Genomic DNA, 15,345 nt, shown 5'->3' with positions numbered 1-15,345 from the left:
TGGCCCAGGTGCTTGGGCCCTGCACCCCATGGGAGACCAGGAAAAGCACCTGGCTCCTGGCTCCTGCCAGGATCAGCGCGGTGCGCCGGCTGCAGCGGCGGCCATTGGAGGGTGAACCAGCGGCAAAGGAAGACCTTTCTCTCTCTGTCTCTCTCTCTCACTGTCCACTCTGCCTGTCAAAAAAAAAAAAAAAAAAAAAAAAAAAAAAAAGGACATCTGCAGCCTTTATTGTTCTGGCATAATGGGATAGTATGTTTTAGTGCAATAATTACTTTAAGCTGGTAAATTGAGACCAAAAAGGCAAATCATATTTAAAACTTTATTTGTGGCCGGCGCCACGGCTCACTAGGCTAATCCTCCGCCTTGTGGCGCCAGCACACCGGGTTCTAGTCCCGGTTGGGGTGCCGGATTCTGTCCCGGTTGCCCCTCTTCCAGGCCAGCTCTCTGCTGTGGCCAGGGAGTGCAGTGGAGGATGGCCCAAGTGCTTGGGCCCTACACCCCATGGGAGACCAGGATAAGTACCTGGCTCCTGCCATCGGATCAGCGCGGCACAGCGCGGCAGCCATTGGAGGGTGAACCAACGGCAAAGGAAGACCTTTCTCTCTGTCTCTCTCTCTCTCACTGTCCACTCTGCCTGTCAAAAAAAACTTTATTTGGCCGGTGCCACGGCTCAAATGGTTAATCCTCTGCCTGCGGTGCCGGCACCCCAGGTTCTAGTCCCGATTGGGGTGCCGGATTCTGTCCCAGTTGCTCCTTTTCCAGTCCAGCTCTCTGCTGTGGCCCTGGAAGGCAGTGGAGGATGGCCCAAGTACTTGGGCCCTGCACCCACATGGGAGACCAGCAGAAGCACCTGGTTCCTGGCTTCAGTTCAGCGCAGTGCGCCAGCAGCAGCTTGCTGGCTGCAACGGCCATTGGGGGGTGAACCAACAGAAAAAGGAAGACCTTTCTCTGTCTCTGTCTCTCTCTCTGTCCACTCTGCCTGTTTAAAAAAAAAAAAAAAAAACTGTTTGTGAGCTTCTTCTGGATCTCCCATGTGAGCTTAGGGTCCCAAGCACTTGGGCCATCTTAAGCTGCTTTCTCAGGCCATTAGCAGGGAGCTGGATCGGAAATGGAGCAGCTGGGGCTTGGAACTGGCCCCCCCTGTGGGATGCTCGCATCACAGGCTGTGGCTTAACCCGCTATGCCTCAATTCTGGCCCCTGGTTCTAGTTTTGGTACTCAAAATAAGCTTTGTTTTTGTAGTCATGAAATATGTATATAAGATTCATAAATAAGGTTTTAAAAGGATGTACATCAAAATCCTATCGGTGGTTACTTTGCCCAAGGGCAGTGAATTTTGGAAGAGTTTAAAGGAGATGCTTAGTTTTATCTGTGCCAAAAACGAAGATGAGGCACTGTGTAAGTTGTAAAGTTGTAAGAATGTAGTGTTTGTCCCTGAGATTTGCCTAAATTGAAATAAAGCAATAGCATGTAGGCTTAACTTTTCCTTCCTGGTGTAAAAAGAAATTTTGAGTAGGTATTGGTTAGGAACTCTTCATCTTTCATACAGAGTAGTCTTGCAAGTAAGCAGGTGACCAGAGATGTGTTCTGAATGTAAACTTCTGGTAGAATTAAATGTGAAGATGACATCGGAGCAAAATTTTACATGATGTGTCACCATGTATTTTATTATGTCATTGTCCTTTTAAAATGAAGTAGCATCTATGATTTCATTCACAGCTGTTCTCATTAGTATGTACCAGCTGCCTAAAACACTAGACATGGTGTTAATACCAGATAGTCAATAATGAAATGTGCCTTGTGAATGTCTCCTTTTAGCAATAACCAGTCAGGAGAGATTGGGATTATCCTATAGAGAAAAGAATTTGGAAATGAAGTACACTGAATGGGTTATACATTTAAGATATATATCTCTTTAAATGCACAGTGGAAATTTTTTTCTATATTTTGTAAAATGTTAGATCAAATATTTTGGGGATTTTGGTGATTGGTGAGTATTGTGAAATAGATTCTACAAAATGTTTAAAGATTTGAGCACAGGTTCTTAAACTTGGTTGCAACCTAGGAAAACTTTAAAAAATATTGAAGTTTGGATCCTGCTCTCAGATTATAACTTGTTTTCAGTGTGCTAAGATTACATGCCACGGCCTTCACCCCAGTCCTTGTCATCCTTTGATTTGTATGGCAATCCGTTGTGGTGTCTCCTCTGGTTCACCTCTGGCTTTTCTTCACAACACTTAACAGTCTATACTGTATTGTTACCTGGCTGTGGTCTTTCTCCCCTCCATGGCGCTGGGAAAGACCTATCATGTTCACTACTTAATCTCTGGGGGTCAACACAGGATCTAGCACATAGTGGCTGACACAGGTGTTAGGCAAGTGATTATTCAAAGAAACAAAAATATTTTGAATCATCCAAATAAATAACAAAGAATCTGTGTTTTAGGGCCAGAGCTGCGGTAGGTTAATCCTCTGCCTGCGGCGCTGGCATCCCATATGGGCGCCAGATCTAGTCCCGGCTGCTCCTCTTCCAGTCCAGCTCTCTACCGTGGCCTGAGAAAGCAGCAGAAGATGGCCCAAGTGCTTGGGCCCCTGCACCCACATGGGAGACCAGGAGGAAGCACCTGGCTCTTGGCTTTGGATTGGCGCAGCTCCAGCCGTAGTGGCCATTAGGGGAGTGAACCAATGGAAGGAAGACCTTTCTCGCTGTCTCTTCCTCTCACTCACTGTAACTCTACCTGTCAAATAATTTAAAAAAAAAAAGAATCTGTGTGTTTTGATAGTGTATAAGTAGTATAGAGAAGCTTCAAAATATGAACAGAGAAAATTTATTGTGTTATAAAAATTAAAAAATTATTAAAATCAAGTGAACTTTTTTTTTTTAAGGTATATTTACTCATACATTTGAAAGGCAGAGCAACATAGGGTAGAGGTGATATGGGATCTTCCATCCATTGATTCGTTCCCCACATGGCTGGTGTTAGGAGCCTGAAACTCAGCTTGGGTCTCCCATGTATGTGGCAGGGTCGCAAGCACTTATGCCAAGGCCATCCTCTGCTGCCTCCCAGGCACAGTAGCAGGGAGCTGGATTGCAAGCAGAGCAGATGGGACCTGAACTGGCACTGCATCTTAGAATGCTGGTGTTGCAGGCGGCAGCCTAACCTGCTGCGCTGCTACAGCAGCCCCTGGTGGACTCTCTGGTATGTAATCAGATGGCCATTTGACAGGCTTGAACATTCCTATTATTGATGGGAATGGGCTGTGCATCCTGATAACATTTTTTTCTAGGTTTCGGAGATGAGATAGCAAAGGAATAGTCTAGCCATCTGATGTCTTATTTTTAATAGGATCATAAATTCTGACAATTTCATCTTAAACCAAGTTTGCCTCTTAAGCTGCATTAAATATAATTCAGTGTATCTTTGTTAATGTCATTTCATACTAAATATTGTTTTATGGTTTTGTCTGTAGGCTAAAGAAATCCTGACAAAAGAATCCAACGTGCAAGAGGTTCGATGTCCAGTTACTGTCTGTGGAGATGTGCATGGGCAATTTCACGATCTCATGGAACTGTTTAGAATTGGTGGCAAATCACCAGACACAAATTACTTGTTTATGGGAGATTATGTTGACAGAGGATATTACTCCGTTGAAACAGTTACACTGCTTGTAGCTCTTAAGGTAATTTCAGTTTATGTTTGATTATTTTGAACTGGGTAAGACAGTTCTCTTGATTGTTGTTTCCTAGTAATTATTTTTTTCCTCTTAACTAAATGTTACATTTTAGAACAAAATTCTCTTGAGAAATGCAAATTATTCAGGTTTTACGTTTATAGGATTCTGCATTCCAAGCATAGGGTTGGGACAGAATGAAAAAGTGGGGAGAAGATAATGCCTTAGATTGTTTGAACAGTCTTAGAGGGCTAGCCAAATAGAAATGTATTCAGTAGATTCAGGTATGGAAAGGTAGTTGTTACCTTCCTAGTTAGTTTCAAAATATTGTAAAGGTACAAATGGATCAAATGTTAGAATGTTTATATCCTCTGACAGAAATCCTGTAATTAGAATGGTGCTGAGGAAGAAATAGAAGAGGAAAAGATTTTTGTGTAAATAAATTGTAGTATTTAATACCAGAAAAAGAAAGTACTCATCTAAATATCCACAAATTAGGGTTTATTGAGGTAGAATAGTTTGTGGCTGTTAAACATGACATAATGTAGATAGTGGAAATGGTAATTGAAGAAGGGAAGTTGCAAAATCATTTGAGTATCAGATGCAGCTTTGCAAAGTCCACAGTTGACAGGAGGCAGATGAAGCAAAGCTGAAAATAAGCTCTGAGGGTGGCCGGTTTCAGCTTTTCCCAAAAGAAACTGACTTGCCCTTCAGGGGGAATTTTTTCTTTTTCTGGGATTCAGTCTCATTAAAGAGTAGAAAGAATGATAAAATGTCTGCCATAGACTTTTCTAACATTAAAGAAGCAGTGCGTTGTGCTTTCAGCAAGGGCTGATTATGGGTAATTAGTATTGAACTCATGGAAATGTTAGGTACATTTCTGGAGGCCATTGTGTTCTGCCTCTGTAAATGAAGACATGAGACTGGGCGGTGGAAGATTGTGTGAGAGCAGTGTGCAGCTAGCTGTGCTGTAGACCCAGGCTGAACCCCAGGAGAAGAGTGAATGTGCCACCTTTTAAGAATTGATGCAAGTGGGTGTAACAGGCTGAATTGTGTCCTCTCGGAATTCATACTTTGAATTCCCAACCCATAATACCTCAGAATGTGACTGTTGGAGCTGAGACCTTTACAGAGGTGATTGAGGTAAAATGGGGTCATGTGACTGGACCTTACTCCCATATGAGTGGTGTTCTTGTAAGAGATAGGACACAGGGAAGAAAATGAGAAGACAAATAGAGCCGATGCCCTTCTGTAAAGCAGACACAGAGGTCTGCAGAGAAACCCAACTGTGCTGACGCCAGGTTTCTGTTGCTTAAGCTGCTCCTCTGTTATGGCGCGGTGTTACAGCAGCTAGAGCAGACAGGAGTGGGGGAAGGATTGTCCTTTCAGCCGGTAGTGCTGAGACAGATGGATAAAAGTGAATTACAGACCTGAATATGAGAATTATGGCTGTAAGATTTCTAGGTTAAAACATAGAAAATCTTCCTGGTCTTGAGAGATTTCTTAGATATTAACAAAAGGAAATCAATTTAAAAAAAAGAAAAACCAGACCTCATAAAAAAGTAAGGTTTTTTGTTCAGAAAATATTACTAAGAACAAAAATATGTATTTGAGATTTTTTTTTCCAAAAATCCTTAATACAACAGATATTTTATAAAAGACAAATACTTGAATAGATTTCACCCCAGCAGATACATGACTGGTAAGTACATGAAAACAAAAACACAACGTCATTAGTCAACAGGAAAATGCAAATTCAAGTCACAATGAGATACCATTTTGCATGGCTCAGGTACCGAGTATTTGTGAGTATGTGGAGAGATTAGCATCCTGGTTCATTGCTTGTGAGAATGTGAAAGGGTCTAGTCACTTTGAATGATTGTCAACAGGTGAAGCATAACTTACTATAAGCAAATTATATTCTGGTAATCTGTCTAAGAGAAATGAAAGCGTATGTCTTCAAAAACTGTACACAGGTGATCGTGGCAAAAATTCAAAATAGCCTAAAGAAAGGAAAGAAGCTACTCAACAGTGCCTCCTACCCATGAATACAGAATATGCCGTATAACGGTACTGTGAAAGACTGCAGCTGCACAGAGGAACAAACCACTGATCTATACTGCAGCACGGATAAGCCTTGAACATATTCTGAGTGGTGTTTAGTGCAGAAGCTATGTGTTTTTGTTTTTGTTTTTTTGTGTTTTTTTTGTGTTTTTTTGTTTTTTTTTTCATTATTCTGTTTCTTATGGAGTTTGTAGAAAAGGCAGTCTCAGATAAATCATTGGATGGTAGGAGCATGGGAGTAGGGAGTGAGTGTAGACAGACAGGAGGGACTCTTATTGGGGGAATGGAATGATTAAAACTGGGTTTCAGAAAGTTTCCTGAATGTTCCTTTGGTGTTTGAAAGCTGTTTCATGGTTTCCATTCTGTTGTTGTAGGTTCGTTACCGTGAACGCATCACCATTCTTCGAGGAAATCATGAGAGCAGACAGATCACACAGGTTTATGGTTTCTATGATGAATGTTTAAGAAAATATGGAAACGCAAATGTTTGGAAATATTTTACAGATCTTTTTGACTATCTTCCTCTCACTGCCTTGGTGGATGGGCAGGTATATGTCTCAAACCTTTTTTTTTTTTTTTTTTTTTTTTGTAAAGATTTATTTATTTGAAAGGCAGAGTTAGAGGAAAATATCTTGTATTGGCTGGGTCGTTCCTCAGATGGCCACAGTGGCAGTGACTGGGCCAGGTCGAAGCTAGAAGCAGAAGCCAGCTCAGAAGAGTTACTTGGACCATCTTCCCCAGGTGTTAAGTAGAGAGAAATCTTCCATCTGCTGTATCACTATCTAAATGCCCACAATACCTGGGGCTGTGTCAGGCCAAAACCATGAACTGGAAATACCATTCAGGTCTCCCACATGAGTAGAAGGGATCCAAGTACTTGAGCCATCATCCGTTTCCTTTCCAGGGTGTGTGTTAACAGAAAGCTGGATCGCAATCAGTCTCTGTCTCTCTCTCTTTCTCTCTCTTTGTCTCTTTCTCTCTCTCCCTCCCCCCCTCATGCAGGCTTCCCGGTTGCTGTGTTAATCTGCTATTCAGCCTGCCTGCCTGTAAAAGCTGTTTTTGAAGGAGTTAATTGAGATGGTTTATCAGGAAGAAAGGGAGTGTACTCAGTAGTTGAGAATGGCCTGGGGCAAAGATGGACTCTGCAGGTTGAAACTTATTCAGATGGAGCACAGAAACACCTGTGGGGCCAAGTAGTCAGGGCTGCAGCCCGCAGCTTAATCCAGAAGAATGTTTTAGGTGACATTAACATTTGAAACCACTCTTTTTCAGATCTTCTGTCTGCACGGGGGCCTCTCACCATCTATAGATACACTGGATCACATCAGAGCACTTGACCGCTTACAAGAAGTTCCCCATGAGGTATGGCTGTGTTTGATAAACTTTTCAGAAAGCTTCTTAGTTTTCTGAGTTGTGAGCACTCGGATCAATCCATTTGTTCAGAAGAGGGTTTTGTGAAGAAACCTGCCAAGATCACAGCAGCTGTGACACTGAGCTTAGGAGGACCTGGCTCTTCCGTCTTCACAGCCTCTGCTTTAATCACAGTCTTTGCTGCCTGACACTGAAGTTTGCATATAACAGGCGCATTCATTAGTTAGGGCATGTTGGTTGATTTTTGGGAAGCTTCCATGTCAATTGTGCTTCATAAGGACTTCTGAAAAATGTCTTATTCGACATAAACAGTAACTAAAATCTTTCGCCATTTTTAGTAAAACCACTCAGAAAAGAGTAACCTACTAGGGTGTGGCTTCTGATAAAGTAGTCAAATCAGTTGTTAAGCATTTATGTATAACTCAAACCTGTTTCCCAGGGTCCAATGTGTGACTTGCTGTGGTCAGATCCAGATGACCGTGGTGGTTGGGGTATTTCTCCTCGAGGAGCTGGTTACACCTTTGGGCAAGATATTTCTGAGACATTCAATCATGCCAATGGCCTGACGTTGGTGTCTAGAGCTCACCAGCTGGTGATGGAGGTAAGTTCTGTTTTTTGAAACATAATTTGATTGTTAGTACACATACGGAAAGATGATGCAAGGGAATTTTAAATTAATGATGCTGGTGGGAAGTGCCACGTATTCTTCCTGATGAGTTTTGTTATTGTGGCCTGAGGCTTTTTAGTAGATTCACACTGCAATTAAAATCTCAAGCTTTTGGCACAGTGAGTCACAGAGTTAACATGCTTTCAGAGAATTTTTAGTGACTGGGAAGTGCTTAGAATTTAAGGAAGTTGAGGAAGTACAACCTTTATAATTTCAATTGTTTTCCATGTTTTATATATATAGGAGTGATAGGAAAGAAGTACACCATGAAGTTTTAAGTGGTCCTTCAGAATTACAAGTGATTTGAAACAAAGAATCTAAAGGGCAAACAGGCTGAGGTTCTTGGTGTAGAAAATTAAGATCTGGCTTAGCTTAATGCTGTTACTGTTACATTATCAGTAATACCTGGCTCTGCTAAAGAAAAGAAAGAAATGTGTGAATAGCTCTAATGAACAGAAAGTAACAAGCAGCTTGTAAATTGCAGTGGGCTTTGAAGGGGGTGGGACTATTCCTGGGCAGTGACCAATTTAAGGGTCTTTTATTTATTTGAAAGGTGGAGTTAAAGGAGGAGAGAGTGAATGAGTGAGAGCAGACTAGCAGGTTTCCTTCTACTGGTTAACTCCCCAGATTACTGCAACAGCTGGGATTAGGCCAGGCGATCCAGGAGCTTTTTCTGGTCTCCCATGTGGGGCCAGGGGCCCAAGCCAATTGGGCCATCCTCTGCTGCTTTTCCAGGCCCATCAGCAGGGAGCTGGATTGGAAATGGAGCAGCTGGGACTCAAACCAGTGCCCACATGGGATGCTTGCATCTCAGGCAGCAGCTTTACCCACTATGCCACGGTGCCAGCCCCTTAAGACTTGTGTGGAAGTAGAGACGTCTTTTTCTGTTCTGAGTCACATTTAGTTGTATAAAGGATTAAAGTTGATTTTAATTTCTTTTCCATTTAGGGATATAACTGGTGCCATGACCGAAATGTAGTAACAATTTTCAGTGCTCCAAACTATTGTTACCGCTGTGGTAACCAAGCTGCAATCATGGAACTTGATGACACTCTAAAATACTCTTTGTAAGTGTTCACGCAGAGTGTTTCATCGCCATTACTGAATATTTGGTTTTACTGGGACATTTAAGGGTTTGTACAATCATGTTAAATTTTAACTTCTTCTTGGGACTTATAATATATTGAAACAGTACAGTAGAAACTAATATATTGTACACAGATCATAATATGAATTATTAGAGTTTTAACTTTTAAGATACAGTTCTTTAGTTGCATTAAAGTTTATTTAGTTGGCAGTCTCTCAAACCATCTTAGCAGGAACCCTAGTTTTTTTTTTGTTTTTTGTTTTTTTTTTTTAAGCAGAAACCCACTCTTAAGGAATATTGTTCTTAGGAAAATTATAAATTTTTTAAAAATATTTACTTATTTGCAAGTCGGAGTTACACAGAGAGAGGAGAGGCAGAGAGAGGGAGAGAGAAAGGTCTTTGAGCTGCTAGTTCACTCTCCAATTGGCTGCAATGGATGGAGCTGTGCTGATCCAAAGCCAGGAGTCAGGAGGTTCTTCCGGGTCCCCACAAGGGTGCAGGGGCCCAAAGACTTGTGCCATACTCTACTGCTATCCCAGGCCATAGCAAAGAGCTGGATTGGAAGTAGAGCAGCCCAGAATTTTCATCCCAGGGGGGATGCCGGTGCTTCAGTCCAGGGCGTTAACCCTCTGCGCCACAGCTCCAGCCCCAGGAACCATAGTTTGTAAAAGCATCATTTTTGTGGCTGAAGTTGCCCGGGCTCTTTGCAGGAAAGTGCAGTTAGAAGCTCTTTTGACTGCATGATTTAGGTATAGGTAAGCTCCTGTTACATGAGACTGACCTAGAATGGAATAGGAAAAAAATGTAATGTTTAAAAATGAATGCCAGTGATTTGGATTGCTAGTGCATGGCTGTCAGAATGTAAACAAGGAATCTCTTGTTTTTCAGCTTGCAGTTTGACCCAGCTCCTCGTAGAGGCGAGCCACATGTTACTCGTCGTACCCCAGACTACTTCCTGTAATGAAATTTTAAACTTGTACAGTATTGCCATGAACCATATGTCACCTGATGGAAATGGGAAGAGCAACAGTAACTCCAGAGTGTCAGAAAAATAGTTAACCTTCAAAAAACTTGTTTTCACACGGACCAAAAGATGTGCCATATAAAAATACAAAGCCTCTTGTCATCAACAGCCGTGACCACTTTAGAATGAACCAGTTCATTGCATGCTGAAGCGACATTGTTGGTCAAGAAACCAGTTTCTGGCATAGCGCTATTTGTAGTTACTTTTGCTTTCTCTGAGAGACTGCAGATAATAAGATGTAAACATTAACGCCTCGTGAATACAATAACTTCCATTTAGCTATAGCTTTACTCAGCATGACTGTAGATAAGGATAGCAGCAAACAATCATTGGAGCTTAATGAACATTTTTAAAAATAAGTACCAAGGCCTCCCTCTACTTGTGAGTTTTGAAATCGTTTTGTTTCTTTTCAGGGATACCATTTAATTTAATTGTATGATTTGTCTGCACTCGGTTTATTCCTTTCTCAGATCTCACCCCTGTGTTGTTCTTTGTTATTGTCAGAACCTGGTGAGTTGTTTTGAACAGAACTGTCCCTCCCTCCCGTCTTGTAAGATGATGTTACTGCACAAGGGCACTGCAGTGTTTTTCATAATAAACTTGTGAACTAAGAACTGAGAAAGTCAGATTTTAATTGTATCAATGGGCAAGATTGGTGCTGTTTATTAAAAAAGATAATTGATAAATTTGTAGAATTCTAGGTAAAGAAAAATAAAAATCAAGGCCACTGCATAATCTCTGATAACGCCTTCATATTCTTCAGATTAACTTCCGGCTTTATTTGTGTTCCGTGTAATACAGTTTGTCAGATCACTGATGGGCTCTTTGTGGGTTCCTCCTGTATGTTAACTGGTCTGTATGAAAGAAAATGTGCACTGCTTTAGTAAGACGAAATCATGCAAGTTGATTTCATTTTGGAGTAAAACTTAACAAATTAAGGGTGTATCTGCACTGCGGTTTCTGGTTATAAATATTTTGCTGTATGTATTATATGAACTCTTGAAAATGGTTGGCAGATTGGTTCGTTTTTAACAAATATTTGTACATTATTTGTGGACTTTCTTGATCTTAAATTTGTCTCAGAAAGCTATTAACGTACTAACTTGTTAAGTTCTTTTAAATGGTATTAGTGAAACCGCATAGAAAATTATTGTTGGGTCATGGTTTAGTGTTCGTTGGGTCATGGTTCAGTGTCAGTGCACGTTCACCTGGAGAGTGGCACTTGAAGTGATAGCACTCGGCATTGGATGGGTTCATCCACTTTTATCCTTTGAGTAGGATTAAAAGTTAAATTAAGATTTGATATTTTTAACCAAGTTAAACTTCTGAACACTTTATCATTACTCGTGTGAATGTAGCAAATAAAAATGTCCTTCATTTCTATTCTGTGTGGAATTTGGCCCAACAGAGAGAAGTCAGTGTTTTTCTTTTCTAGGCTGCTTGGGGGAAACACGCACTTCTTGGTGGGTGAGTTTCCTGAATGCTTCACTTTTCTCTGACCTAATTGATATTATTTTTTGGTGGCTTACAGAGTTTGTTGTCCAAAGGAGAAAGCCCTCAATTTTTTTCTTGCATGTCTCCATTTCATTTCATTGTTTCCTGCTTTCGTAAGAGATAATTTTATTTTTTTTTCTCATTTCTGTTCTTTTTTTTTTTTGAGCAAATGACTTGTTTATGTTTAGTAGTTTTAGTTCAATACTCAAGTTATCTTGACACCATTCAACTGCCTTTTAGGTCCTGTGATAACAAAATTGACTTAGGAATGCCTGTCTTAGAATTGACTTGTGATACAGTTAGCCAGACACAAATTCACTAAAATAACTTTTCTTTCTTTTTTCTTTTTGTAATATTTACTTTATTTATTTGAGAGGTAGAGTTACAGAGAGAGAGGGAAGGAGGGAGGGAGAGACAAAGAGAGGTCTCCTATCCTCTGGTTCACTCCCCAAATGGCTGAAACAGCCAGAACTGGGCTGATCCGAAGCCAGAAAGCAAGAGCTTCTTCCAGGTCTCCCACGTGGGTGCAGAGGCCCAACAACTTGAGCCATTTTCTCCTGTTTTCCCAGGCCATTAACAGAGTTGGATCAGAACTGCACCATCTAGGACTCGAACCAGTGCCTGTATGGGAGCACTGCAGGTGGAGGCCTCATGAAATTGGTTTGTAGTTAACAGAACAGAGGTTTATGTTTTTGGAATGATTACTGAAGTTTAACATAATTGTCCATTTGTAGAGAATGACTGGGCTTTGTCTAAACTAGAAAAGAGGGTCCTTCTCATTTCCTAAGAAAAATGTGTTGGTAAGTAATTTCCTCTGAAAATCTAATTCTGGTTTGATAAGAATAACCAAGTTGGGTGGCCATAGTATTGATTTCTCAATTAGGAACAGATTAGAATAGGATTTTCCCAGTAAACTTGATGAGTTCTTTTTATTCTGGGAACAAAGGTTGGGCAAGCCTGGAGAAGCTTGCTTCAGACCTGAAAATGAGTTTGTAAAATGATGTGCTTAATTTTTGGGTTGTATATTTTAGGCAAATATGATTTTTTCTACCTTTTTCTTGGCTGCTCTGTTAAATATTTGTTGGTTGTAGTAGGTGTTTTTCATGGATTTATAGTATTTCGGCATTTGGTTGCTTTGTAAATATGTAGCTTAGTAGTGGAGATTATGATTTACATTGTTCAGAGGAGGGCCCTAGACACAGGGAGTTTAAAGATTTCCCAAGTGATTGTAAATTGCAGCTGTTGCGCCTCTGTGGTAATGGGTGATAGTGTGGGTTTTGGTAAAACATGAAAATGTACCATGTGAGTTTGTTACAATAGTGGTTTTTATACCTGTGCTATATAGTAAATATTCCTGACTTTGTGTTCCAGAAATGGGTTGAGTATCAGACTTGTTTGCTTTAAGATGAATTGTCTTTCTGTGTGCTAAAGTTACCTTTCATTAAAGGCTTGATCTTTCTCATTTTAATTTGACATTGCTAGCCTTTATAAACTGTTTTTGAGCATGGCTAATGATGCTCCTAATTTGTTTAAATTACAAATTTTAGCTTTATGTGTTAAGATTGTGAGTATATTTTATTTCTGCTTTTTATTATATATGATAATACTTCAAAAAGTTTGTGTGGAAATGGAATTAAAAGATAAGGTTTTGGGTCCAAAATGGTTTGAAATCTATGCTTAGTTACTTCATGATACATGGTTTCCAAGAACTTTTAAAATCCGTTACAGATATGGTGTTGTTAAGGCAAGAATGAAACATTGCCAAAATAGCATTGCGGGCTTGCAGGCTGCTGCCGGGTAGATAGATTAACCTTTATCAGCTGCCTTAGAAATTCAAGGGAAGGAAAGTGTTGAGGTTTGGATTTGAAAGTTGGATAGACCAGGGTCAGGTAACAGTCACGTAGACAGCAGTAGTTTGATTTGTGTCACCTGTCAAGCCTGGACTAGAATGCTCTCCCAAGAGATAAGAAAGACAATAGTTACAATTAATGATTGAGTGCTAGAAAAAGGCCACATTTTGTTTTTTGTTAACAACTAATCCTCATGGCTGAAGTTGGATTGCAAGTGGTTTGTATTCTCTGCAGGCTTGAGAAGTAGTTCTTGCCTATGATGATACTAATGTAGCCATCTGTCTGTGGCTTAATTTTCCACTTAAGCTCTTGGGAAACTCCCTTGAAATGACCTCAACCTTTGGTGTACAATCTCCTTGATCACCTGACTTTAATGGATTCTACCACATGTCATTTACTTGGAGTGAAGGGAGCTAACAGTGCTCCTTGCTTTGTAGAATACTAGAAGACTAAAGTGAAAAGTCTAACTCAGGCTTGTGGAAATGCCCGAGTCTGTTGAAGACCTCTGCCTCAAGGCTTACCCTGCTGTGCAAGGAGACCACTCATTGGATTCAGCTTTTTGTAGTAGTTGAAGAACTCCATGGGCTGTGGAACCTGCGGGGTAAGGCGAGGAGTAGTGAGGTTTTGTAGGCCTCCTCAGGGGTGTCAGGCATGTCTTAAACTGCTTCTCCATCACCACACCAGAAGTGCGTGTACAGAAGAAGGACGGGGAGGTATAGGTAGTTGAACTGTGAATCGGGATTTTGGGAGTGGCAGTGTGATGTCTGTGTTAGCACCTGAAGGGGTGAGGGAGTGTGAGACCTGGTGTGGTTTTGCCCTTAAATTTAGCCTTTGCTTTGAATTTCTTTAAAATAGAATCTTAGTGGTTACTGTGTTTGTGTTTGGGCTTTTCCAGCTTCACCGTGGTTCCTAGGAACAGTGATCCTACTCATCAGCAGCCAAGATTTGTAATCACTTTGACTTGTCTGCTGATGATGGCCATCGTTATGTTTAAGGATTGCAGATAAAGTGATTTGTGGCTTGCGTTGAATTCAAATGAGTAGGAGAGTGGGCAACAGTGAGCGTTCAGAGCTTGAAATAGCAGAAAGAATTGCTTGTCGCTGAGTGTTTCTGATGTGCTAGGCTTCTCACATGGGTTATTTCATCAAGTTGTCTCAACACAGTTTAGAAGGGCAGGGAAGATTCTGTGGTTCAAGCACTGTGACCACCAAACCTTTTCAGGAAACAGTAGGGTTCTCTTGGCTTTGCTGCAAATATTAATGATGTTAGAAGGATGGGCAAGAGCCCCTGTTGCTTAGGTAAAGAGGCGGTGACTGTGTGTGTGTGTGTGTGTGTGTGTACGTACGTACGTGTATGTGGCAGGCCTCTCGGGAGCTGTGGTGAGGAAGGCCTGCACAGTGGGCCTTGGGAGTGTTGGCCCAAGTCAGGAATCCCAGGAACTGCATTTTCAGAGTTTGTGGAATGACCTGTGTGTCTCAGGGGCATTTATTTTCAGATTTTAAAAAGGAGTTGTCAGCTGAGGCTGCCTAAGCTACTGCTACCATAGTTCGTGTAGGTGGACGTTTTCACAGTGGAGCTGGATTGGTAGGTGAGAACATAAAGAAGGAAAACCCGTGGCTGTGTATGGAGTAGCACACCCACCCCCATCCTGGCAAAATTCATCTAAGTGGGATCGCTCCTCCATTTCCCTCTTGAAAGCCCTGTTGATTGGGGGCCGTCCTTGTAGCTGAGGAATGAAGTATGTTTTTTAGGCCTGATAAGGTTCCAGAAACAGGCAGCTATTGAGGCTGACAAGTGCGTGAAGTCATATGCTAGCCCTTGTCACCTGGCATTGTCCCACCCTGGGAAGGCCTCTTGCCTTGCGCCCCTTCAGAGGAGCCGGAAGCCAAGACCAGCTTATTTTTTAGTCTGGTGTCCTGGTGCTCATTTAACCGTCCCCAAAATGGGTTGTATAGAGGCCTTGACCCCATAACTACTGTCTGTCCTAAATCTTTATTGGTGCTCGGTTTCTATTTTTAAAAAAGTGATCTCTGCTTCTGTCAGTCTACTTGTAGTAAAGCGGTCGAGAAGTCCTTCAGCCCCACTCTGGAGACAGGCTTACAGCAGGCGGTTGTAGA

The 15,345-nt window shown here is 41.3% G+C and overlaps 1 protein-coding gene across 1 annotated transcript in view; it reads left to right on the top strand.

Moving 5' to 3' along the window:
• PPP2CA (protein phosphatase 2 catalytic subunit alpha) overlaps positions 1–10,626 on the top strand; it is a 28,382-nt gene extending 17,756 nt beyond the window's left edge. Inside the window, exons 2-7 of the mRNA XM_089335857.1 lie at positions 3,471–3,680; positions 6,110–6,283; positions 7,008–7,097; positions 7,546–7,707; positions 8,722–8,840; positions 9,749–10,626. Of these exons, the coding sequence (XP_089191983.1) occupies positions 3,471–3,680; positions 6,110–6,283; positions 7,008–7,097; positions 7,546–7,707; positions 8,722–8,840; positions 9,749–9,821 (828 nt within the window). The 3' untranslated portion in view covers positions 9,822–10,626. The remainder of the gene's footprint in view (positions 1–3,470; positions 3,681–6,109; positions 6,284–7,007; positions 7,098–7,545; positions 7,708–8,721; positions 8,841–9,748) is intronic.
• The last annotated feature ends 4,719 nt before the right edge of the window (positions 10,627–15,345 follow it).

The sequence above is a fragment of the Oryctolagus cuniculus genome, chromosome 6, assembly GCF_051225735.1.
Source record: "Oryctolagus cuniculus isolate XC-2025 breed Fujian yellow rabbit chromosome 6, ASM5122573v1, whole genome shotgun sequence".
Classification (NCBI taxonomy): domain Eukaryota; kingdom Metazoa; phylum Chordata; class Mammalia; order Lagomorpha; family Leporidae; genus Oryctolagus; species Oryctolagus cuniculus.
This window is presented reverse-complemented; position numbering and strand designations above follow the sequence as displayed.